General features: G+C 50.6%; 1 protein-coding gene across 5 annotated transcripts in view; it reads left to right on the forward strand.

Moving 5' to 3' along the window:
• Window positions 1-22,689, forward strand: part of MTMR14 (myotubularin related protein 14) — a 33,390-nt gene extending 10,701 nt beyond the window's left edge. For 2 of the 5 annotated variants that reach the window (XM_067303360.1, XM_013960351.2), the window contains 12 exons: window positions 750-820; window positions 1,430-1,504; window positions 3,548-3,614; window positions 4,355-4,440; window positions 4,858-4,934; window positions 5,187-5,223; window positions 6,719-6,789; window positions 7,435-7,484; window positions 7,714-7,852; window positions 10,619-10,795; window positions 18,678-18,833; window positions 22,326-22,689. In XM_067303360.1, coding sequence (XP_067159461.1) covers window positions 750-820; window positions 1,430-1,504; window positions 3,548-3,614; window positions 4,355-4,440; window positions 4,858-4,934; window positions 5,187-5,223; window positions 6,719-6,789; window positions 7,435-7,484; window positions 7,714-7,852; window positions 10,619-10,795; window positions 18,678-18,833; window positions 22,326-22,503 — 1,184 coding nt within the window. In that variant the 3' untranslated portion in view covers window positions 22,504-22,689. The remainder of the gene's footprint in view (window positions 1-749; window positions 821-1,429; window positions 1,505-3,547; window positions 3,615-4,354; window positions 4,441-4,857; window positions 4,935-5,186; window positions 5,224-6,718; window positions 6,790-7,434; window positions 7,485-7,713; window positions 7,853-10,618; window positions 10,796-18,677; window positions 18,834-22,325) is intronic. The other 3 variants (XM_067303361.1, XM_067303364.1, XM_067303363.1) reach the window with 3 other exon arrangements.
• Window positions 22,690-22,806: the final 117 nt, after the last annotated feature.

Consider the following 22,806-nt stretch of genomic DNA (forward strand, 5'->3'; position numbering starts at 1 on the left):
GCTGCAGTGCTAATGGTGCTGCTCAGCTGTGACTAAGTGGTTGCAGTTTGCAGCAGTGATTTCAAATAGTTGTTTGAGAAGAACAGGACCCAAAGGACAAACTTCTGCACATTGAGGGGGTGGTTACAGAGGCTCACTTCCTCCGGCAGTGTGTGGTAAACCTCCCAAGGCTTACTTGGGATGCATTTAGAGGCTACCTTGGAAGTTGTTAAGTACCTGCTTCCTTCAGGTAGGGCAATTCTGATGTTTGAAAGAGGAGACTTAATATGACAGAAACCACAGCCTGCTCTGACGGGGCCCTTTCCTGTTACCTGCAGCAGATGCCCCGTGGAATTTGACTTTCCCTGGGGCTCTGCCAACACCTCCCTTTGCTAGTTCCTTCTCAGTCAGGATGTCAAGCTGATTCTCCAGATCTGTGCAAAAGTCAGTAGCCCTGGAAAGCACAGGTCATTCCGTGAAACCTGTTGTTTGGGAAGATGTGAAATCTGTCTCTCAATCTCCAGACTTATTGTGCTTTTGGAGTTTGCCCTTTGTCTGCTGTGTGAGTGTGCTCACTGCTGCGTGCTGTGGGTTGTTGCTGCCGAGAGGTCATGCTGCCGACTGTACCGATTACTGCTCTTCACTTCCCACAGGCAATGGTTTTGATTTGTTTTGGGGCTCTGGGCTGCCAGCACTTTCGATCCCATAGAGCAGTTCAGTTGTTAGGTATCAGTTAGCCGAACGGTTGTTCATTACCTCTTTTCTTGCAGGCTGTGAATTTTTTAAGGAGTACAAAGATCGGGATTATACAGCTGAAGGTCTCATATTTAACTGGAAACAGGTACATGGATATTACAAAATGGAAAGCTGTGGGCTTTAGTGCGCTTAAGTCTTGTCTCAAAGAGTTCCTGAATTATGGTGTATATGTTGTATGCTTATTCCTAATCACAAGGAGGAAATCAACAGTTCAAAACAGATAGTGTATGTACTACATGATTCATTCATTGTAAAAGTCATATGTAAAATAAATGAATCATTATCCCGAACTCCAGGACGCTCGACCTCTCATGGGAGGCATGGGTTGCTCCTGTTTTTGAGTATTGATGATATTTCATTGATAGCCTCTGTTCTCAGTTCTGTCTTCATATTCTCTCTTCCGCTGGAGGAGATGGTTGAGTGAGCAGGAACAGCCCGATAGGAATTCAGAAACTAAAATGCCTTATCCCTAGCTTTCTGTGCTCTTAACAGTGAAAAGCTTGTCTTGTCCACTAGTCATCCTTCCTCCGAGAGTGGGAGTTGATTCTTACTACTACAGGTTTTTGCATCCAAAGATGCTTTGCTGAGATAATTTCTTCCAGATGTACCATTTGGCAGACGTTGTTTTGTTTTCTAGAGCCAGTTGTCTCCAAGTCATGGCTTTTCTCTGACCAGTTATGTCTGTTTTTTGCAGGATTATGTAGATGCTCCATTGAGCATCCCAGTCTCTCTGACCCAATCTCTGAATATTGATTGGAGTGAGTACCAGGTGAGGAAAGCAGGTGTCTCTGTGGGAGATCAGAGGTTCAAACAGGAAGGATCATTAAAGATTTGAAGTTTGACTTGTCACCATTGCGGTATTCTGGCTCACTTCATGCCAGCGCACTGGGAGTGAGGCTGCAGAGTTAATTGTTCAGAATAGCAGTGATAATCCTCTAGCCAAAATGTCCTTGAGGGTGGTGTGCCCAGAGGTCGCTGGCTGTGACACCAAATCCGTTTCTGTAGCTTGCTTAGACCTGGCAGTCCATTAGGGAGATATATCACTAACAAACATAAGAAACTTGCCCCATTCCAGGAAATGGTAAGTATTGCCTGTTCACAACTGTCTTAGCTTAGGCACATGCCTTCGGTGGACAGACTTTCTTGGTTATGGAAAGAGTCTTGAGAAGGTCAGCTTTCCCGTATGTGAATAGTAGCCAAGTAGCTAGGCACCTTCTGTAATGGGTATGCAAGATGCCTATTCTAGGATAGAAAGTAGTAAATCATAATTGACCATAGCGTGTCTCCATCATTTATTAGCGTGACAGCATCACAAGTTGAGTGAACTCTTTGCCTGAGCTTTGAGGTTCACCTTTGTCTGTTCCTACCCAAGAGCGTCACCTTATACCACAGCACTGGTTAGTGTGCTCGTTTTCACACATCAGTGGACCCACTGCTGCCCCCTCCCTGGTCTTCTCAGGTTTTGCGACGGTTGCCCGCAGTGCTGGAGCGTGCCACGCTCCTGCGCTCTATAGCTGGAAGCACTGCAGAACTAGGAGGGCCTCCCAGTGCTGGGGCCACCATTTCTCAGTCAGTGATGAAAATGTTAAAATGCCGGCATAAGCAGAATGATGGAAAAGTAGCTTGCAGTGTTGAAACAGAACTAATGGGACCACACTTGCTTATGACTAGAAACTTGTTTACTAGAATACTAAGCAGCCAGTGTTTTGAAAAGCCATACTTTTAAAAGGTATGTTAAAAATTGAAGAGGATGTAAGAAATAAATGCAGAAATGATCTGAGGACTGGAGAAGGTGCTTGACTCAAAGCTGAAGTTCTCAGTCCGTTTAGCTAATCACAAAGGTGACAGAGAGTTGACTTAATTAGTGTATAAGTACCTTCACAGGGAGAAAATACTAGTTCTAAAGCACTCTTCAATCTAGGGAAGGAAATTGCATAGGAAACAATATCTGCAAGCTGAAATCAGACGAATGAGAACAGCAGTTTGGCATGTTATTTTTGAGGGTGATCTGTTGGAACAAGCTGTCAAAGGAACAATGGACTTTCAGCCCCAGATTAGATGCAGAACAGCACACTTGGGCCTGTTTTGATCTTTTTCTCCAGGCAGGTGAAACACTTACCTCTGTTGTAGCACTGAGGGTCCCTGAGTTCAGAGCCCTTCTGCGCTGCTGCTGCTTGAGCATTACTGCAGAGGTCTAGTACCCGTCTAGAGCTGCTGGAAGTGGGTCAGCCCTCTGCAAGCAGCCTGCTGGCGCTATTTACCTGGGCGAGTCAAAGAATTTTGGGCAAAGTGCTCCAGTTGTGGGGATGGGCTGCTAACCTGCTCACCCCATCGTGCTGCTTGCATCATGTACGCGGCTGTAACGTGGCCGCTGAGCCATTTTGTAAAGCGTGCGCACGCAGGGGGCTGCAGAACTAGGTCAGTGCTCGCAGGTATTCGCCAGCTCATTTTAGTTTCTCAGAGCGTGGGCTGCTTGGAGCTATGGGGTGGCAGGCAGGCAGGTTCTGTGCCCTGCCTCTAGCCAAAGGGGCAGGCTGTGGGGGTCCTGGCAGCTGGCTGACCTAGACAGCAGAAACGACTTTTTTTTTTCCTGTCTGGCCTCTTGTCCCAGGGGGCCTGCTGCAGAGGATGGGGGAGGGATTAGAGCCCTTAGGGGAAAGTGTGCTGTGCTGAGCAAGGGCCATGGGGTTATCTGTGCTTAGCTGCTGTTCTGGGTAGAGAGGCCAAGAATATGGCAGGCTCTGAACTACCGAAAAGAGCAGCCTTTTGTTGTGAGCAGACCCTTACTGTTGTCATTCCTCTTTCCCCATAGAGCTGGGACCTCGTGCAACAGACACAGAACTACCTGAAGCTGCTGATCTCTATCATCAATAGTGATGGTAAGGCAAGCTCCTTGCTCCCAGGGTCTCAATAGGTGCCTGATTATGATCTCCTTTCGTCACAGCCACCCCAACTCCTTGAAGTAAGTGTAGAGCCCTACGTTGGCATCCTATTCCCTCTGGACACTGCAATATGATACCTAGGCCTGTTGGATAGATGGAGCTGTGGCTGATGTTGGCAGCACAGCCCAGCAGCAGACTCTCCTGCAGTTACTGTGTTATTGGAACACCCTGCAAACTTTCTGGAGGCCACAGGAGTGGTGCCCTGTGTGTGCCTCTGTGCAAATGTGCTTCAGTGGGAAGGGGAGATTTGCTTTTCTCAGAGCTGACGTCTGGATCCTTCTGCCTTCTTAGTGAGGCTGAAAGAAAATGTTAAGTTGGAGCAGGTTTACCTCTGATATGGGGATAGATGGTGGTAGTGGGTTGCAACTGGGCAACTGTATGTTACGGGAAGCAAGATGATGATCATAACAGCTGCTCAGGACACAAAGTCACTAGTTAGAACTAGGACAGCACATCAGCCAGGGCTGCTGACAACCCAGGACAGTCTGAACAAGTTGTTGGCCGCTACCTCCAAGGCAAAATGTTCTGGCTTGGTGGCTGAGCTCTGCTCCTGCAGTGCAGATAGGCTGTGGGGAATGGAGAATGGCCTATCACTACAGATTTGCTATAAAGAACAGGCATCACTCTTGTTACAAGTCCTTTTGTTTTCCTCTCCTTCCTACTCCCACCTGGAACAGATGATAGCGGGCTCCTGGTGCACTGTATATCTGGCTGGGATCGAACTCCTCTCTTCATCTCTCTATTACGCCTCTCCTTATGGGCTGTGAGTACCTAGCTGACATGCTCTGCTTTTGGGGGTGACAGCTGGGAGAGGGAGTGACCGTGTCACCAGAAAGTGGTGGTGGAGCTATTACTGATTCTTTTGGCCATGCTGGCTTCAGAGAGGGTGTGGGATAGGCTCTGATGTGGAGTCCCACATGCTGTCCTGCCATCAGACAGAGTATTGCAAGGGGATAGAGCAGTGTACTTGCAGCTCTGCTCAGAGGATCCTCTGTACTGCAGACTGCTCAGCGTCTAGAATGCTGTGTGCTGTAACCAGGAGGCGCCTGACCCCCACTTGGAGGCAGGGCAGAGCAAGCTGGGCATCTTTATTCACCATGGCAATTTCCAATAGCTCATGAACTCCAAGTCCTTACCTCCAGGGCTGCTGCCTGAAGGCTGCCTCTCACTTACTTTGCAGGATGGGCTGATCCATGTGTCCCTGGAGCCGTCTGAGATTCTCTACCTGACAGTGGCCTATGACTGGTTTCTTTTTGGGTACGTACACTAGGGTTTACTGGCATATGTAACTCTGCACAGTAGGGGTGAAACCTTCAGGGGGTCATCTTCAGTGTTTGCTCACAACCAGGGGTGGATATTGGGCCTCTCACTGTGTTGTTGAGCTGTGACAAGGAGGGGCTGGTGCTTTTTCTACCAGAGGCTTGGGCATCTGACTGTTCTTGATAGCTTGTGCCCTTCTGCTGATTCTGGCTTCTAGCATGTGACCTCCTTCCCTTGCTCTCTTTCCAGGCACATGTTAGTCGATCGACTCAGTAAAGGAGAAGAGGTGAGTGTCTGGTCTGGGGCAGTGGCTGAGCACAGCTTTCTCTCCCCTGGGTACTTGTTTAAGGTAGCAGCATCACCGTTTGCTTCCTGATAATACCACCAGTCTGGCTGGGCTCTGAAAGGATTGTTCAGGTGCTGGAAATACGAGGTGGGAGCCTTGCCCCGGTTGCTTCCTGATGCATAAGGTGTGGGAATGCTTTTTATCTCTGGCTACAGTCTGGTTGGTGAGCGTCAGTCCTGCTGGTTCCCCTGCTGTGCCATTAGTGTTTAGGCCCCCGGTGAAAGGGAGCTGGGACTCTATCTAGCTCAGCAATGAGAAGAGATGGTTGAGGTGTCTGATTCCTGGGAGCTTGGAAATAAAGCTGTGTGGTCTTGTGTACTTGTCCTGAGTGCCAGCCCTCCAGCCTGGGTGTTGCAGCTGCACGTGGCTTGCGTGACATTGCAGGTTCATGGAGCAGCTTACACTGCTTCTGGTGTGTATCTGTGGGGCTGTACCAGTCTGTATCTGTGGGTGCCCAGATGGGACTGGGAGGCAGTTAAGATTAGTGGGACTAATTGTGTTCAAATCTTTCGCTGCTTAACAGCAAGTGATTGCTCTGACAATAATTGCAGTACGCTGCAATATCATTTTTGGATAGGGTCCCACAGATGGGGAGTGTGTCCAACCCTATTGCTAATTCCCTGTTCCTCAGGCTCACTAGTGAATCCCTGCCTCTGAGCAGTACTGCATCCCTTGCAGAAAGCAGAGCTGGGACCCTAGCCTATTTTTCATCCTTTGAGGGTTCAGGACCCTGTCTTAGTCTCTCTCCCCCCATTCATTCCCTTCCAGAGCTCTGCTGGCTCATGGCTGGCAGCTCTGCTTGGGTCTGGTGCTTGCTTGGCCAAGGGAGGCGTCAGTAGCTGGAGTGGGGGCGTGCGGCTGGCTCTAGCACTCGCCGGTGCCCGCGGCAGGAGCAGAGGGGCTCTGCGCTGTTGAGGTAGGTGGGGTGGCAGAGGCACAGCGGGGTGAGCGCTGCAGAGCAGGCTGGTGCATGGCAGGGCACGAGCCCGGGACCACAGACACTGCAGGTGCTGCATGTTTCCAGGTGCGATAGTGCTGTGGTGCCGAGGTGGAGCACACGACTGTTCTAGCCCAGCCAGTCCTGCTAGGGTTTGCTGCTTGCTCGGACATATAGGCAGCTGCTGGGGGCCCATCCCTTTTCCAGTCTGTGTTGATGGCATAAGTGCCCGCTGTGCGCTCGTGGCGTGCATGCAAGGCACTGATAAGGAGACTTGTTATGCACTCCTTTCTGGGCCTCCCCATGGTGGGGAACAGGGTCTGTTTTACATGTAAGACAAGGCCCGGGATGGGACGGGGGCAGCCCATGGCACATCCGAGTCTGGTAGCTGCAGATTTCTTGCTGTCTCCTTCCTGCAAGCACCTCCCTGCCAAAATAAGAGGCTGCATGGAGCCTCGGGTTCATTCCTGAACCGCTCTTCTCTCTCCCTTTGCTCAGATTTTCTTTTTCTGCTTCAATTTTCTGAAGCACATCACCTCTGAGGAGTTCTCTGCTGTGAAGTCGCAGAGGTAAGGAGCTTGTGCCTGCTGCTGCATGGGCTACAGAGCCAGGGAGCTCGTTAGTGCTGTTCCTTTGGGGAGATGGAAGCCCTGGTGTCCTGGCCCAGTTTTCTTTAATTTGTTCTGCACTCTGAAGGCTGCAAAATGGGGCCGAGGCTTGTGAGGTGCAACGTTGCGCTCTGAAAAATTGTCCAGGCTGAAATGTGCTCTCTGCTTAATGACTGTCCGTGGCTGCCTAAGCACAGATGAACCCAGAGGTGTGTGCTCTGGCTCAAGCAGGCTGCACAACAAGGTCCATCAGGCACCGCTGCGGGGAGCGGGGTGGCTGCTCTTTGACAGACTGCTAAACATTAGCCCTTCTTATTTCAGGAGGAGCATAAAGAAACAAACCCCACCATGGAGGAGACTTCTAACTCTGATTAAATGCACAACTGCCTGCAGCAGCCTGTTGCCACCCTCTCAAAGTGCAGGGCATGTGGGCTGGGATTGTTAGGAGAGTCAGATACTACACCCTGGTCCCATCCCCTCTCCTCTGCCCCTGCACAGCAGATTCACCCCTAGTCTGATCCGGTGTGTGCTACAGAGATCTGGCTCTGGCCAGGCTCCATGCAGTGCTGCAACGTGGCTGAGGTGACCTTGTCTTTCCTTCCCCAGAAGGAAGAGTTTGCCACCTGGCTTCACCCTGGAAGAGATCTGCATGCTCCGTGAGTGCGGCTGCTGAGCATCAGCCCCTCTGGGTGCTGGTAATGGTTGATCACCTGGGGGCTTGGGTTCCCACCATCAAGGTGACTACAAATGAGCTGTGCTTCCCTTGGGGCATTGCAAGAGTGATGCCCCAGGGCAAGTGGAAAGTGTAAGGCTCAAAGGGAGAGGAAGAATCAATGAATTCAAGCTGGTCTTCAGGTAGTTCTGTCTCTTTTTTTTTTTTTCTAGAGCAGAGAGATCGAGGCAGCACCACGAGTCTGAGCAGTGACTTCTCCTTGGGGCTGGAAAGTTCCCCTGGAGCAGCTGGGAGCTTCACCTACGAAGCAGTGGAGCTGATGCCAGCAGGAGCACAAGCCCAGGCAGCATGGTGAGGAGATAGTCACTCAGTGGACTGCAACACAAAAGGGGCAGGCTCTGACCACAGGAGAAAAGATACCTCTGAACTCCCAGCCCTCTGGGTCTGCTCTCTGAGCCATGGGCTCCCTACAGTGGAGGGAGGAATTTGGCTGTCAGAGGCCTTGCTGCAGCTTGTGCTACAGAACTTCTGCACCAGGAAATGGAGGCTCCTCTGTGTTAACGACTGTCGGGCTTCTGCAGGGATGTTCCTGAAGTTTGTCGCCTGATCTGGTATCAGGGCAAGTTTTTGTTGTTGTGTTTTTTGTTTACCAGCTTCACAGTTAAACACAGTGAAATTGTTTCTGGATTAAGTTTAGAAGAGGGTTCTAAACAATGGGAAAATGACATTTGGCAGCAGCCTCGCCTGGGAAAAGTGGAGACAAAAAACTTAGTTGCTCTGTAGTGAAGCTTAAGTGGTTTATGGAAGAGGTTATACAAGTCTGCACTAATGGAATGTAGAGTGGGTGACCAGGACCCCTCTAGACTTAAGCGCCTCTAACAACACGTGGTGTGTGAGCTGAAACCAAGTTGCAGTCTGGAATGTTGCCTAGAGATGGTTCTGGGAGAGAACATGAAATTCTCAGTGCTTCCTGTTGTTAAAGAGTTGTATAGGACTTGCCTAGGGAGCCGGGTGGCTGCCTGGAAGCTGGACTGGGGAAGATGTCTCAGGTGATTCTGCTGCTCTGGGACAGGTGCTCTGCTTGCTTATGGAGTTTCTGGTTCTGTGTTTGGGGATTTCAGAGCCCTTCTCTAGGGTTGCCCCTCTCAGTTTAATTTTTCACTCCTCTCCCTTAGCACATGTGAAGATGCTATTTTGTATTGCAATTATTTTAAATTAAATCTGGGTTGTGCTGGAGGCAGCTGGAAATCCTCTGGGACTGAGGAGCCAGCAGCCATGCTAGTGGCAGCGGCTTTCCTAAAGCACATTATGATTCAATTTATAAAACACTGAAGAACAGTCAGAGGATCTTTCTGAAAAATCACAAAACAAAGGTGGGGAGCCCCAAACTGCGTTTACCAAGTGACCAAGGCAGAGTCCTCTTAATGCATGGAAGCTACCTTATCCAAGCAGGAGAGTGACTGCAGCAAATGGAGAACTGCTTTCCGCTTGCCTGCCTACAGGGTTGGAAACGGGAAGCATTTACACTGATCCAAACCATGTTCTGGAGTGCTCAGGACCTACAGACTAGATCCTGCAGCATGATCTTTACAAGATGTGAAGTGGCTGGAGCATGCTGGGAGAGATCTGCTGTACTTGGATGTGCCAGGGCTTGATTTGATGACGTTTTGTAACTCTAGTTTGCTTTCACTCCTGTTGGAGACATCAGGTTATTTTGGGGTTTCTGCAGCTACCAGGGTGATGATTTGGGCCCACGCTATGAGCTTGAGGAGGGGAAAGTTGTAAGCCTTTACATGAGAACTTAGTGAGGGGACTGGGCATGGGTGTCTTGCTGCAGGCTGTTGTGGCTGTGTAGTCTGGAGAACAGGTAGGGCTTGCTACAACCATGACTGTCAGTGAGCTAAGCTGTGCATACTGTAAGGGGGGGGAGAAAAGAGGAGATGTGTTTCATTGTGTTGTCCTGAAAACAGGTGGGTCAAGGTCTCCTTGCATGGAAAGGCATTTGTATTTTAGCTGTATAAGCTTGTCTCTGCAAGCTGTGCTTGGAAATGTTGGCAGCTATGATAACATGAGATGAATAATGTGTGAGAGAGGCTGTGGTGTGATGTTTGAGGGTGGACGTACTTTAAGAAGGGAAGGAGGATAGGGTGCTTCCCACTGTACAGTGAGCCTGTCTTTAGCTGTACTTGCTGACAGCGCTCAAGATCTTGATCAAAGCCAAGGTGCCCTTTCAGATTCCAGGAAGAACATCATCTTTTTTCCCTTGGCTTTATGTTTGCCTTAGGTGTCCCTGTTTACTTGCGTACACAGGGAGATCTTTGTTCAACTCGCTGTGGTTTTGGAAGGGGAAAAATTCCTGGGACTTCTCCAGAAAAAGTACTAATATAAGAAAGAGAGCCCCTCTGAACCTGGAACAGCAGTGACATGAATTAATCCCAAATGTGTGTACTTGTTCAATATGTAGCGGGAGGGTACTATGAGCTAAGACAAGATGTAGCAATGGACAGTGAATTGGATGTGGGTCTGCCTAGAAAAGAGGCCAGAGCAGTTCTGGGCTGTCAACTCAGAGACGAGGAGAAGACTGAAATGCATCTGCACCTGGGGTGATTGTCATGAGCACATAGTCAGAAACATGATCGGTGGTGCCTGAAGGGAATCACTAAAAGGGAAAACAACACTGGTGTTGTGTCCCTGTTGCCCTCATCAGAGCACAAGAATGCCCACCTGGGCTGAGCTCCTTGCTGGTATAATCTGTAGAGTTTAGAATGGATTGAAAGGGCCTTTCCCTGCTGAGAAGCCCTTTGCTTGAGGCATTTTTACAGCTAGACTAAACAAAGAAATCGCTGTATGCGTGTGGGCCGATGCATTCTCCTGTCTCCGATTTCCAGGTCACATGGATGGTGATCTACAAAAGAATGGGCTAAGTTGGGCTGAGCACAGTGTACCACCATCACTGAGCAGTTACCGTGACTCATGGTTCCCTGGGAGGGAGGAAAGCACGTTCAGTGGGCAGAAGAGCTTTGTAGCTGCTAGGATAAAATCTGGCCTGATGTGGAAAGGCTTCCTGGTTGGAACATGTGGGAAAGAGCTTTCTCACCCAGGTCATCCATCCCACAGGAGGAAGAGCTGTGCATCATCACCGCAAGCTGTGTTATGGACCCGGGCACAGCAGTCTGAAGACAGGCTGCTTTCCACAGGGATGGTCGAAGTGAAGTCCTCCAGCTCTTCCTCATCAACCCACTCTGATAACTTCCTGAGGATTGGAAGTAGCCCACTGGAGGTGCCCAAATCCAGGTGAGATGGGATGGAGTAGAGCATTTCTCAGCAAAACTAGTGTCGGACAAAGGGAGAGCTGGCTGCATTTTTGTGGCTCTGAGGAGCCTGGAACACACAGGTTTGTAGAACTTGAGGCCAGGAGGACTGTTCCTCTCTAGCCTGACCTTATGTGTAGTGCTGGCCACTAAACACAGAAGTTCTGCCTCAGCTCATTTAGAGGAGAGGGGATCTGTGCTGATAACAGCCTGGTGTTGGTTCTGCCTGTCCTCAGTGCATGCCTCAACTCTGCGGGGTCTGGCATCTCTGCGTCCTGCATGCCCAGGTCGTGCAGCACTGTCTCTGTCAAATGCATCCACAGGGATATGAAATGGTTAAGGGCTGTGTGGGAGGCAAATCATCTCAAGCCAAGCAGACCCCACTCTGCATCTATTCCTGTCTCCCTTTCCATCTGCTAACCTTCCTGACACCGCAGGGTGGAAAACTCCAGGTGCCGGTGGCAAGTAAAGGTAGAATCCGCTGGGAGCAGGCTGTGAGTGTTGCGACAGCACAAAGGATTTCGGCTGGGAGGCGGTGCGTTCCCGCTGTGCAGCCGGGAAATGGGGAGCCTGGACCTCAGCCTAATCTCATGCCATAACAAAGGACATTCTGGCACCCTTCCAAAATCTGGTGCTGTGGTAGGGCAAAGTAGAGCAATGAGCTGGGCTAGGGGAAGAAAGAACAGAGCCCGTGGAGCAAGTGCCATGTGTTTAGGCTGACAGGGGATAAGAGACTCTTATCTAAGAGGTTGCTGTTAACAGCATCAAGCACTTGTGTGGTCTCTGCAGGTTTTCTGTTGAGTCTTTTTCTAGCAATTCGCATCAGAACAGCCACCAGCCAAATATTTATTACTCTCTTATCACATGCAAAATAAAATGACAAACAAGTAAATCATTGAAAATTTATAGGATTTTCTTACCAAATTTCTTGATTCCAGAGAAAAATCGCTGTCTGACAGTCTTCAGAAACGGTGTTAGCTGTTCTCCCTGAAGAAAGAGATCAATAGGATGTTTTTGAGTTGTTCCTAGGGCTCACCTCTATGTTCTCTGTAAGATGAAATGAGTCTCCCAAGAAGAGAACAAAATACCGAGAGAGTGCAGCTTGTCTTGGAGGCTGCTTTTGTTCAGAACATTAATGCCGCTAATGTAAGCCCTGTGTGTGGTCTCATGCCGTCCCAAAACCTGACAGAGTGTTCAGTTCAGTGCTGGGCTGCATAAACTGCCTGGTAGTGAGCTTGCAGCAGTGCTGTGGCAGAAGCTGTTTATAATGCGTCAGCCGGACTCCACTCTGTGAGAGCAAAGAAGAGAAGTAGAACAGGCAGAAAAGCACCACTGGAACAGGGGGCGGGGGGCTTGCGTTCCAGGGGCTCAGCACTGGTAAAGCCAGCACTTACCTGTCCTCTGGCTGTGGCATCTTTTCAGGTTTAGATGATTAGTGCCCACTGATACCAGGCATTTGGAACCTGGGTGCCCAGGGTTTGAGGCAGCAGGCAACCATGGCAGGGAAGCTTGTTACTTCCAGGCCACTGTCCTTGAGGCTGGCCTTTCCTTGCACCCAGTAAAATAACCTCTGAGAAGGAGTTGCAGTCTTATGCCGTTATTGTAAGAGGTAAATGTTCTGTGTATTCCACTATGAACGTTTCTTCCTGACCCTTACGCTAGTGTCTGGCATGGCATAAAGCCTTTATAACCCTTCAGCATACAGCAAAGTCACCCTGGTCTATCTTCAATCCCTGTTGACGTTTACAAATGAGGCACTGTGAAGGGCTGAGCTGGAAAAAGGTGCTTAAGGTGGGAATAGGGGATGAAAAGGAACCTCCTTGCAAGGCTTGAAATGAAGAGGACAGGAGAAGGAAATCAGTTGTGAAGCCAAAGTGGTAAAGTCAACTGTATGCAAAGATGGCTGATCTGCCATGTTGATACTGGGTGGAGATTATGTGCACACTTGTATGCTTGCTTCTCTGGTGTCACCTGGGTATCCTCTACTCCTCTCTGTGTGCAAGCTAGAGGAAATAAGCCTGGAGACCCTGCAGGGAGTGGGTGGAATTGTCAAGGCAACGGCTGAACTGAGCTGCTTTTTCGAACCAAGTCTTCTGGCATGTTTATGCTCCTTTGCCTCATAGTCCCCTGCTAGATCGGCCAGACTCTGGTCTGTGCCCTGCCTGCTTTCCCTGGGATAACACTGGTAACAGTTGTGCTAGCTGAGGACTTGGAGCAATGCGTTGCCTTGTCAATGCTGACATGGCTTGCACCTTTTGAGGTCTGAACATGATATGTTTTATCTCCAGAGAGGGAGGGGTTATGTCATGCCACTTGGCTTTGGTCTCCCTGTTCAGACAGTCTGAATCTGCCTGGTGAACTCCATGCAGGTAATGGATATCACAATATCTTCAGCCACTGTTCTCCATCCTGGAGGGAGGAAGGGGGTCCCATTTGGGGGAGGGAGAAGGGGTGCATCTGTGGTGGAAGGAAGGAATAGGTTCTCTTCTTTCACCCCCTGAGAAATGGTGGGACAAGGATGGAGGCTGGTGCACAGAGACTAATGATACCAAAAATACCTTCATCTTGACGGTGCTGTTGCAAGTTAACACCCAAGGCTCTTAAGATGAAGAAACTACTGTACTTGACTTTCTAACCCTCTAGTTGTGTGGCCATAGCAACAAAACACTTAACCACTGCAGCAGCAGTAGAAGAAAAATGGTTGCTTGTAAAATGCCAGCAGGCAGCCTTCGGGCAGTTCACGTGAACTGTCCAGTCCATGTGCTGGCAGGCAGGTGAGCTCAGGAGTGACTGGGAAAGCAAGCTGGTTCAGGTGAGCAGAGCCTGGGCAGACTCCTGGGAGGAGTAACTGGGATGTCCTAAAGGAAAGAGTTGCAAATGCCGAGTCAGGCAGTGTAAGCCAAGCCCCTTTCCTGTGCGGACCATGACAGTGGTCTGCTGCTGCCTTCACCTCACCAGCTGGCTCTTCCAAGTCCTGCTCTGATCCAGGGGTCCTGGGTACCTGTAAGTGCCTGGATCATCCTTATCAGACAAAGCATTCAAAAGCAAATTCAAATGCCGCATTCTCAATAGACAGTCTTTCTAGCTCATGCCAATGCAAGGGTAGCATCATGTCTGAGCACAAGCATATGTGAAGATACTGCATACATTATTTGCACAGTAGGACAAGGTGCTTTTTCTACAAACTGAGAGCTCTAAGTACAGCAGACAGCATGCATTGGCTGTAACTCGCTGCATGGGAGTGGGTAGTGACCTGCAAATAATGTCCTGTGTTTGCATTTGACACTGATGGTCTGTGTCCCATGACACTGCAGAAAAACCCTGTATCTGTGTCAGGGATTTAGTGTGTGTGCGCACACATAACTGATGTGGATTAGCAGCTGGATAATCTTTGCTTGAGTGTGCTTATGCTAAGTCAATTAAATAAAACCCAAAGTACTGTGGTCTGAAGAGTCAAGATCTACAGGAGTTAAATTGTGGAGGATCTGCTTTGGCCACCAGTCACAGAGAACTCCCTCACTTAAAGGGCTGCAGATGGTTCAGATGTGGTTCTGGAGAGAGTGCAGTGAATGCAAAGAGGGACTGAGAAACTGCTGTCCCTTGGCTTTGGGGTGTTTGGTTGACAGTGGTAAGACTGTGCACGCAGTACGTGTCTTGCTCCGTATATCCACCTGGCTTGGAAGGCGGATCTGCCATGTGACAGCAGTGAGCCTGCTGTAGTGACCACAGCAGGAAAGGAATTGTTCACAGGAAAGTTTTCTGGAACTATTGCACTGATTATGCCACCACACGGGCTTGCCAGCACTCTGGTTGGCACGTGGCTGTACTGCAAGCAAGAACGGTTGTGCTCACGGAGGACTGTGGCCTGCCCAGGCTGTTACGGCATTGACCCTGTGTGTAGATAGCTGACTGGGCTTCAGCCAGGGCTGCCAGTACAGCTCGCTGCCAAGTGTTCCTTGCCAATTGTTCCCACGCAAAGGTGGGAAGGACTGCCCTCCTCGCCAGGTTGCCGCAGTCTGTCTGTGCGTACAGTACCTCCAAATCTGAGCCTCCCTTCTAGCATCCAGTTCTTCTAATTTTAATAGCTGCGCTAATAGTTAATGCTTGAATTTGAGGCACGGAATATGTGCTGGCAAATGAGCCGCTTCCCAAGTAGTCCTAGGTATGTGGGAATACAGGAGGCGAGGGAGGGCAGAACAGGGCAAGGTGTGAGCCTAGCTGTTGGGCACTTGGCAGCTGACTCACGTATTAAGAAGTGGAAGGATCCCCGATTGCTGCTCTCCCTCCCGTATTGGCTCTCCTCTGGTAAGCGGGTGTCCATGTGCTCTGAAATGCTCTGTTCTGTGCAGCATGTTGCATGGGAAGCACTGACCTAATTAAAAGGAACCATTTCAGGCTAGGAGTTGCCAGTTTATGGCCTGCTAATGGTCCTTCCTTGTGTGAAGGAACAGCTTGCGGCTCATCTCTGTTTTGCTAATCTAATTTTGTTAATTTTGCACTTTTGAGGGAGTCTCTTCCCACTCGTGGATCTGAAGAGGTGGGTGTTTGAAGCTTGCTTTCATTCTGTCTTTCCGTTTGCCATTAAATGTCTTTGGCAGATGCACTGATTTGAAGACTTGCTATATCTTTTCTCTCCTAACAACCATGTCAGTTTTGCTGTAGCAGTCCAGCTGCTTCCCAAGACCCTCTGCACTGCCCTCACAACTAGCCAGCCTCTGGCACGGCTGTACTGTGATGCAAAGCTGTTCTTAGGGGCTTGGAGACTGGTCCTGGTGTCACAGCATCCACAACTTCCTCTGGAGCCTCACTGAAGCTTTTCTCTTGGGCCTCTGCAGCAAGACTTTACTAGGAGCCTTCAGGGGTTACAGATAGAAGTAACAGGAAAATTTTCACCTCTAGCATTGGCTGGACTGCACTGGGTTGCAGTCAACTTGGAGATTTAATCTTGTTCTCAAGCCCAAACTTAGCTTTTAAGAAGCTCTACTGCTGCTGAGCAAGACCCTTGCTGGAGTCCCAACTCCGTGGCCTCTCTCTGACTGCCAGTAGCACAAGATTTCCCATCGTGCCCTCCCTGCCTGCTTGACCCAGCCTTGGTGCTTGCTGTCTCTAGAGGCTAAGATGTGCTTGTTGGTTGTGACACTTCCTCAGGAGCCTCCCTTGAGAAAGTGTCGGAGTTAGAGGGGAAGACTGCCACAGTGTCTTTGTTCTGCTGGCTGCGCTTAGGTATCTAAACCAGGAGAAGGATGGCCTGGACTCGTTGCAGAGTTGGTCAGTTTAGTCACTTAGGTAGCAAGAGTTTATTCTGCAGCCTGAAGGTGAGAGGCAAAATTGACTGCCTTAAACTCCTAGACTCCTGTGCTATTAGGTTAGATGTAATTTGACTAATTCTTAGCTGCCTGGACCAGCCTGAAGGAGAGGATAGAGCAGTGCATGCCGTGTGGCAGTTCTGCACTGATGGATTTGGTCAAGCAATCTCTTGAGCCTGTGCTTTGGGTTGGGGTTCCCTGTTGTTCTCAGGGTGGATTAGAGATGGGGAGCCTGGGAACATTGCCTTTCCTTCAGGGCCAGACATGGAGCAACGGCAGCCAAGCAAAGTGCTTTTTTTGTTGTCCCTGGTGCCCTGGATCATGTCTTGCTCCTCTGCTTGCCGTGTTGTCAGTCTGTGCAGGCTGCTGATATTACGCTCTCCTTCACAAGTCCTGCAGAGCTCTGTTCAGTTCTCTTCATTTTCACTGCTGTAGCCCAAGTCCTCCTTGGCCTGTCTCTGCCATTCCAGACTCACCCTCTTCAAAACCTTTATTTCTGCTTTGCCCCAACCTAGCGCTCTGTTCTACAACTTGTGTCTTCTCTGACAGCGACATGTCCCCATCTGCATCCCTTCTGCACAAGCCCGTTGCCTACAGACCTTTTGACTGCTTTAGCTCAAATTCTTGTTACCTCACATGTAACTAAGGTACTGTCATTTTTCCTGTCTGGCTCTGCTGTACTCTCAGGGACGTGACATCCTCTTCTTCCCTCTGCTTGCTGTACCCAAATGACGTTCCTCTAGTCCTTGTATGCTTCTGCTTGGTTTCCTGCACTGTTTCCACTGTGTTTCCAGGACGGCTCTGTGCTCTGGGCCAAAATGCTCTGCCTGGTCTCCTCCTTCATGCAGATTTCCTCTGCTTTATGTCCCAGATGCAGCAGGGAAAGGGGTAGATGTCACTAAACTGCTGTTCCATTTCCTTTACGAATTCCCTGTGTATCCCAAGAAAGGTCATTCCTGTCTGATCTCTAGAAGGTCTTTCTAACAATATGTGCTTCAGTCCCACTTTCGAGATAGGAAATGCCTGTCTGAGTTTTTACTGCAGTGTTATATGCTCTAGAAAATCCATCTTTTTGCAAGAAGGGGTTCTCCTTAGTAATGCTTAACACTCGCAGTGCCTTTCTGAACCTCACTCTTCAGTTCATCTAGCGGGCACAGAACAAGAGCTATGCAGGGCAGATGAAGCTCTGCTCTTCCCATTTTCTGCTTTGATGCCCTTCCAGAGCCTGAACTTCTGGACGGTGGTGTTACCTGCAAACTGCAGCTGCAGGAGCAGCAGGACCACAATGGAAAACTAATATATAATAAGCTCTCTGATTTCCCATTCTCCAGTTGTACATCCAGCGCAGGACCGTGTTTCAGACTTCTCAAATTTGGACATATTGGTTAGACTAAAGTGGCAGGCTTGGGTTTAGATCTAGACTGCGAGTAGATTTCCCCTGGCTGCCCATCCCAGTCTTGCTGAGGTCCTTATTGCTGTGGGAAATCCTGTATTTCTTGCTGCTCTCCTGGTCTCTTGGGGAGCAGCTGCAGTGCGCCACTGCTATTCTTAGCTGTGAAGACAGCATGCAAGTACCTGGCCCAGCAGAGCTGGAGCTAGTGCACTGCTTTCTGCCCAGCAGATCTCAGATAAATTATCCAGAAGATCTGGATAGTGTGTAATTGAGTAGCTCAGCCGCAGGCTGTGCTTCCAGCTACGTACACTTTGCTGTGCAGCAGGGTACAATAATTACTTGCTCCCTGGGCACCCAAGAGCTCTGGGTTTATCTCAAGTGATCGTGCCCTGTCCTCTGGGATTTTTGAGGGACTCCTCAGATTCACACATCCGATTTACTGCTGCTTCCTTTCCTGCTGGGAGGCTGCCTGCGTCGAACAACTGTCCTTCCCTAAGCTTTTTTCCTGTCCTAAAGATGTTTTACCACCTGGCTTCTGACACAGTCCATTCTTCTAATGCAGGAATACAAAAGTCTGCCGATGCTGTGGTGGGTGGGTGCCCTGGGGACATCTGGAGCAGTGACTTGCTCCATTCAGAACTGCTGTTAATGTCTCAGGAGTGATCTGCTTTCTAATGGCTGCAGGACCAAGGATCTCTAAATCTTCTCCACTACCAACCAAGTCACTACCTTGATTCTCCGTCAGACCTTGCCATTGCACTGCTATGTGCTAAGAGCTGAAACAGGCGACTGGCAGATGCCCCTCATACAGCGCTGCATCCACATTTGTGAGGGATTTGGGGCAGGACGTGCTGTTGCATCTTGCTAATGGGTTTCACAGTTCTGCATGGCCATCTGCTTCTTGCTAGCTTTGTCCTGTCCAGCTCACGGTGGACTTTCTGCTTCATCAGCCCCAGCCAGCTTGGCTTTCCCCTCCCTTTCAAAGGAAAGGTTTGGCTTGGGGCCGAGCCAGAACTGCATGTTGCACCCCGGTCCCAGAGCGTCGAAGCTGCTGGCACAGATGCTGCTGGCAGTCAGCCCGGCGTGTCCCTGGCACCAGAGTTAGCGAAAGGCATGTGGCTGAATGACCTGACTGATTGCACCGTCTCCCTCTCTCTCTGCCCCAGATCGGCGGACCATTCTCTGCCCGGATCTTCCGTTTCCACAGACTTTGGCAGCTGGCAGATGGTGACAGGGTGTGGCAGTATTCGGGAGCAGGCAATCCTGAGCGCAGACGCCTCTCTCCCTTGCAGCTTCCCGGATGAGTTCCCTAGCACTTGCCTGTAAGTGTCTCAAACGCAGGATCTCTCCTTGCGTCTCGCAGCTGGCTGTGAGCACTGGAACTTTGGCACTTCTGGAGACACCTGGGAGCCCATAACAAGCTGTCCCATCTTCCTCACCTTGATGTTTTCCACCCACAAATGCTGTCACTGAGTGCTCTTTGGTTACACTGAGCTCTGAAAGAAACCAACATTTTCTCTGCCTAATGATGGGGGGATGCTTTGCTTTCTGTAGGAAAGGGTCTTTCTCTCTCCTCCCTGAAGACACTGAATTTGGGCATAACTTACTGAATTTGGGGGTGCATACTTGCCAGGACAAGACTTCCTTAGCCAGGCTCTCTTGCTTTTGGATCTTGCTCATCTCCATCTCCCTGCTGGGTTCAGATCTGTGCTGCAGTAAGAGGGAGGCTGTCATTCTGTCACCCCTGAGTTTGTCTGACTGCAGCATCCTTTGCAGCTGCTGTGTCTGGGCAGTGCAGAGCAGCACAGACCCTGCATCCTGCTGCGTGTTGCAGGGGTTGCTGTGCAAAATGGCTGGGAGGCAAATGTTCCTTCCCAAATAGAAAGTCACCTCTGTGGAAACTTGAAAGACAGGAGATGCGCTTCAATTGCAGTTAGAGGAGAACCTTGGCTTGTGCCTCCAAGCTGCAAACTTTCAGTCAAGAAGCTGTGAAATGGCAGATTGGGTGCTGCCGCTAGCTAACTGTTCTTGAGATGTGCTGCTGAATGTTTGCAATCCCTTTACCGAGATCCGAGTATGTGCTTTGGAGGCAGAGGGCAGGAGACGCGAAAACAAATACCTCCTGTGAAACAAGCTAGCCGGCCTGGCTCGACTTCTCATGTGGCTGTTTGCTGTCCCGCTGAGCAGAACCAGAGCAGTCGCTCCCACGTTATGGTGAAGTTACGAGACCCATGAATTAACAGATAGAAGAATCATGAGGAACGTCTGATGTGGCCTTGCTGGGAGCTCCTGAAAACACAACACCCATCTTTCATGAGAACATGCCACACTCTTCTTGCAGTTGTTTGGAGATGTTGAGGGAGCAGAACGGGAAGCACGCTGAGAAGGGGGACCAAAGAACAGATGTCTGAAGTAGTGACCACTTTACCATCCCCTGAAGCTTGCTGTGCTGATGGCCACTGAGAGCCAGGGCGTCCACTGCTGCACTTCTTGGATTTCAATCTAATGTCAGAGTAGGGAAATCAGTAGAGAGAAATGTGATTTAAAGTGGAGCTAGTGTACTCTGATAACATTGAATCCGGATTGGGGATTTAGCAAAGAAAGAGCTGTTGTGACTTACCAGTCACATCTGGGATCCCTCTGACTGTGCCAGATGTAGGCTCTTGCGATTTGGAGTCTAGCTGCTTGGGACAGGCAGGTTCAAAGGGAGGTTCTGCTCTCCTTTGGGTGCAGAGCAGATGCTAAGAATGCTTTGCCCTAAACAGGCCTTCACTGAAACTGTGTGGTCCTATGCTCTTGGGCTGGGGACTGCTCGATTGTAGGTGCTGGGACCAGGCTGATGTTTTGAAAATGCCTCCGAGATGAAGAGTTACTGAGGATATCGCTTTGAGCCTGTCCCAGGGCTTGGATTCTCTCTGCTGCGCATCAGCTGTTTTCTTAGGAGCCCACAATGGTTTTTATCCCAATTTGTTGCAGCCCAGAACAGTATGAGCTCTTGGAAATTAAATTCTGTTTAGGTTCCCACTTTACATCTCATGAATTGGCGGTGGTTTGCAATGAAGGTATGCTTTTCACACCCTACTTCCTTGTGCTCGTGTGGGGCTTGTCAGGATTTACTCAGAACTGCGGCTTTGACAGTCTCATCTCATCCTGTACCCCTAGTTGAAGACTGGAGCATGCAGGCTCTGGGATTCGTAGCAGGGCAGAGAGCCCTTGATTTAGCAAAGAAGCACAAGCACAACCTGCTTTGCTGTTTGAACTGTTCACTGAAGTGGTGCAGTTGGTTTGCAGGGCTTCTCTGTGGTACCTGGCAGTGGTTTGCTGCTTGAATCTGCACCCTTGAGTGCACGTTCCTTAAGTATCTTAAGTTCTTCAACTTACCTCAAGTAAAGTAAACCTAAGAGTCTACATAAAGAACCCACACTGTAAAGAGAGAGGTGTGAAAGCCAAAAGATGCAAGACCTAAGCCTGGTATGCACCCTAACTTACCTCTCTGCATGTGACATTTAAGATTATTGAACTCTGGGTGCAAGTAAGTCCAGCTTTAGTATAGCCTGTTTCTTAACGTTAGCAGGTCTGTGAGTTCCACGTTCTATTAAGGTTGTCAAAAAACATCTTTTTATGTGTTTTGATATGTTGCCTTTTTACTTTGCCCTCTGGCTTCTCTTCATTATCAGACACTGTAAACAGCGGCCCGGTTGGCTGCCTCAGCATCGCTTGCTGTTTATAGGCTTCCCACCATATCCTCTTGCTGCTGTTTCCGGACTGAAGCTGTTGGCTGTGGGTGGTTAACACTTCCATTCAAATTAGCTGCGCCAATTTATAGCCAGCCCAGGCACTGGAGAGATTAAAGAGAATACTTTATGGGAAGGTTTGCACTGTGCCCTTGGAGTGACCTTTGAGGAATGTCTTACGCTCTCTGGGAGCCGCTGACATGTTATGGAGACACACAGCAAGGACTGGTTCAGGCCCGAGCACTCGGAGCAGATGCCTTTGAACCGTAGTCTTGCTTTCTGCCACGCTGTCATCTGAAATATCGCCTTCTCTCCTCTCTCTTCCCCCACCCCTAACCAGGTGCATAGATCAGATGGAGAGGAGAGCAGGTCCTTGGGGAAGCCATGCCCTACTCTGCGTGCAGCACTCCTGCTTGCACAGAGCAGCCTTGCCGTGGAACAGAAGTAAAACGTCACCTGGCTCTCCTCTTTCCATGGCTGGAGCTCCTTGGGGCTTTTGTCACCTTGTCTGCCTCCTCTCACTTAGCCAGGCCCGTCCCCAGGTCCCCAAAGGTGTCTGTGCTAGCCCAAGGCTGTGCAAGGTGGAGAGGCTGTGGGCAGGGGGGTGCTGGAAGCAAGGGAGGATTGCAAAGAGGTTGGGAGCAACTGTCCAGACAACACACATGTGGCCAGACTCCATCTGGAATCACTGTGCAAGAGGGGGAGAGCTGGCACAGGGGGCTGACGTCAACCAGAGCAGGCTTGGCGAAAGCACCGCTTTCTATAGGAACCACATCCTGCTAAGGATCATGGTAGGAGGAGAAATGGGTGGTGTTGAAGGAGGAGATCCAGGAGCGGGAGGCAAAGGCAGCGGCAGCAGGCGCTGCAGCCTGGGTGTTGGGGGGCTGGCACTGCCTCTGGGTGGGCAGGGGCTTGCTGCTGGAGCTGGCTTTGGGTGCTGCTGCCCTGTGCTGGCGCAGAGACCAGGCCCTTGCCCCTCTGTGCGCCCTCCGGCCCCAGGGAGGGAGCAAGAGCTGGGGCTGGAAGAGGGGAGGCCGCTGCCGTGACCGGAGTTGCTGACCTTCACCTTCTGTCTCCTAGGCTGGTGACGGCGAGCGACCGCGAGTCCCGCCTGGAGGAAGTGCGCTCTGCCTTTCTGGCCAGCTACAGCCGAACCATCGGCCTGAAGGCCGTGCCCCCCAGCCCCTCGGGCGCCATCGGCGGCCTCCTCGAGCAGTTCGTGCGGGGCGTGGGACTGAGAGGCAGCAGCACGCTCTGAGCGCGGCCCTCCCGGACCGGCAGACGGACAACCGGCGCCCGGCAGGTCCCCGCGGCCGAGCCGGGGCTCCGGTCCCTGCGCGGCTCCGGCGCCTGCGGCCTTCTGCGCTGGGCGCCCGGCCGCGGCCGCCCGTGCCCGGGGCCAGCGGCTCCGACAGATCCGTGCAGTAAAGACCTGTGTGCTGTCCCCGCTGCCTGCCTCGTGCTTGGGCTGCGGGCGGGGGGCGCGGAGGAGCCGGGCGCCGGGGGGAGCCGCGGCGGAGGCGCCGGGAGCCGCTGCGGCGGGGGCGCCGCTCGCTATAAA

This window comes from Apteryx mantelli, chromosome 12 (assembly GCF_036417845.1).
Source record: "Apteryx mantelli isolate bAptMan1 chromosome 12, bAptMan1.hap1, whole genome shotgun sequence".
In the NCBI taxonomy this organism is placed as follows: Eukaryota; Metazoa; Chordata; class Aves; order Apterygiformes; family Apterygidae; genus Apteryx; species Apteryx mantelli.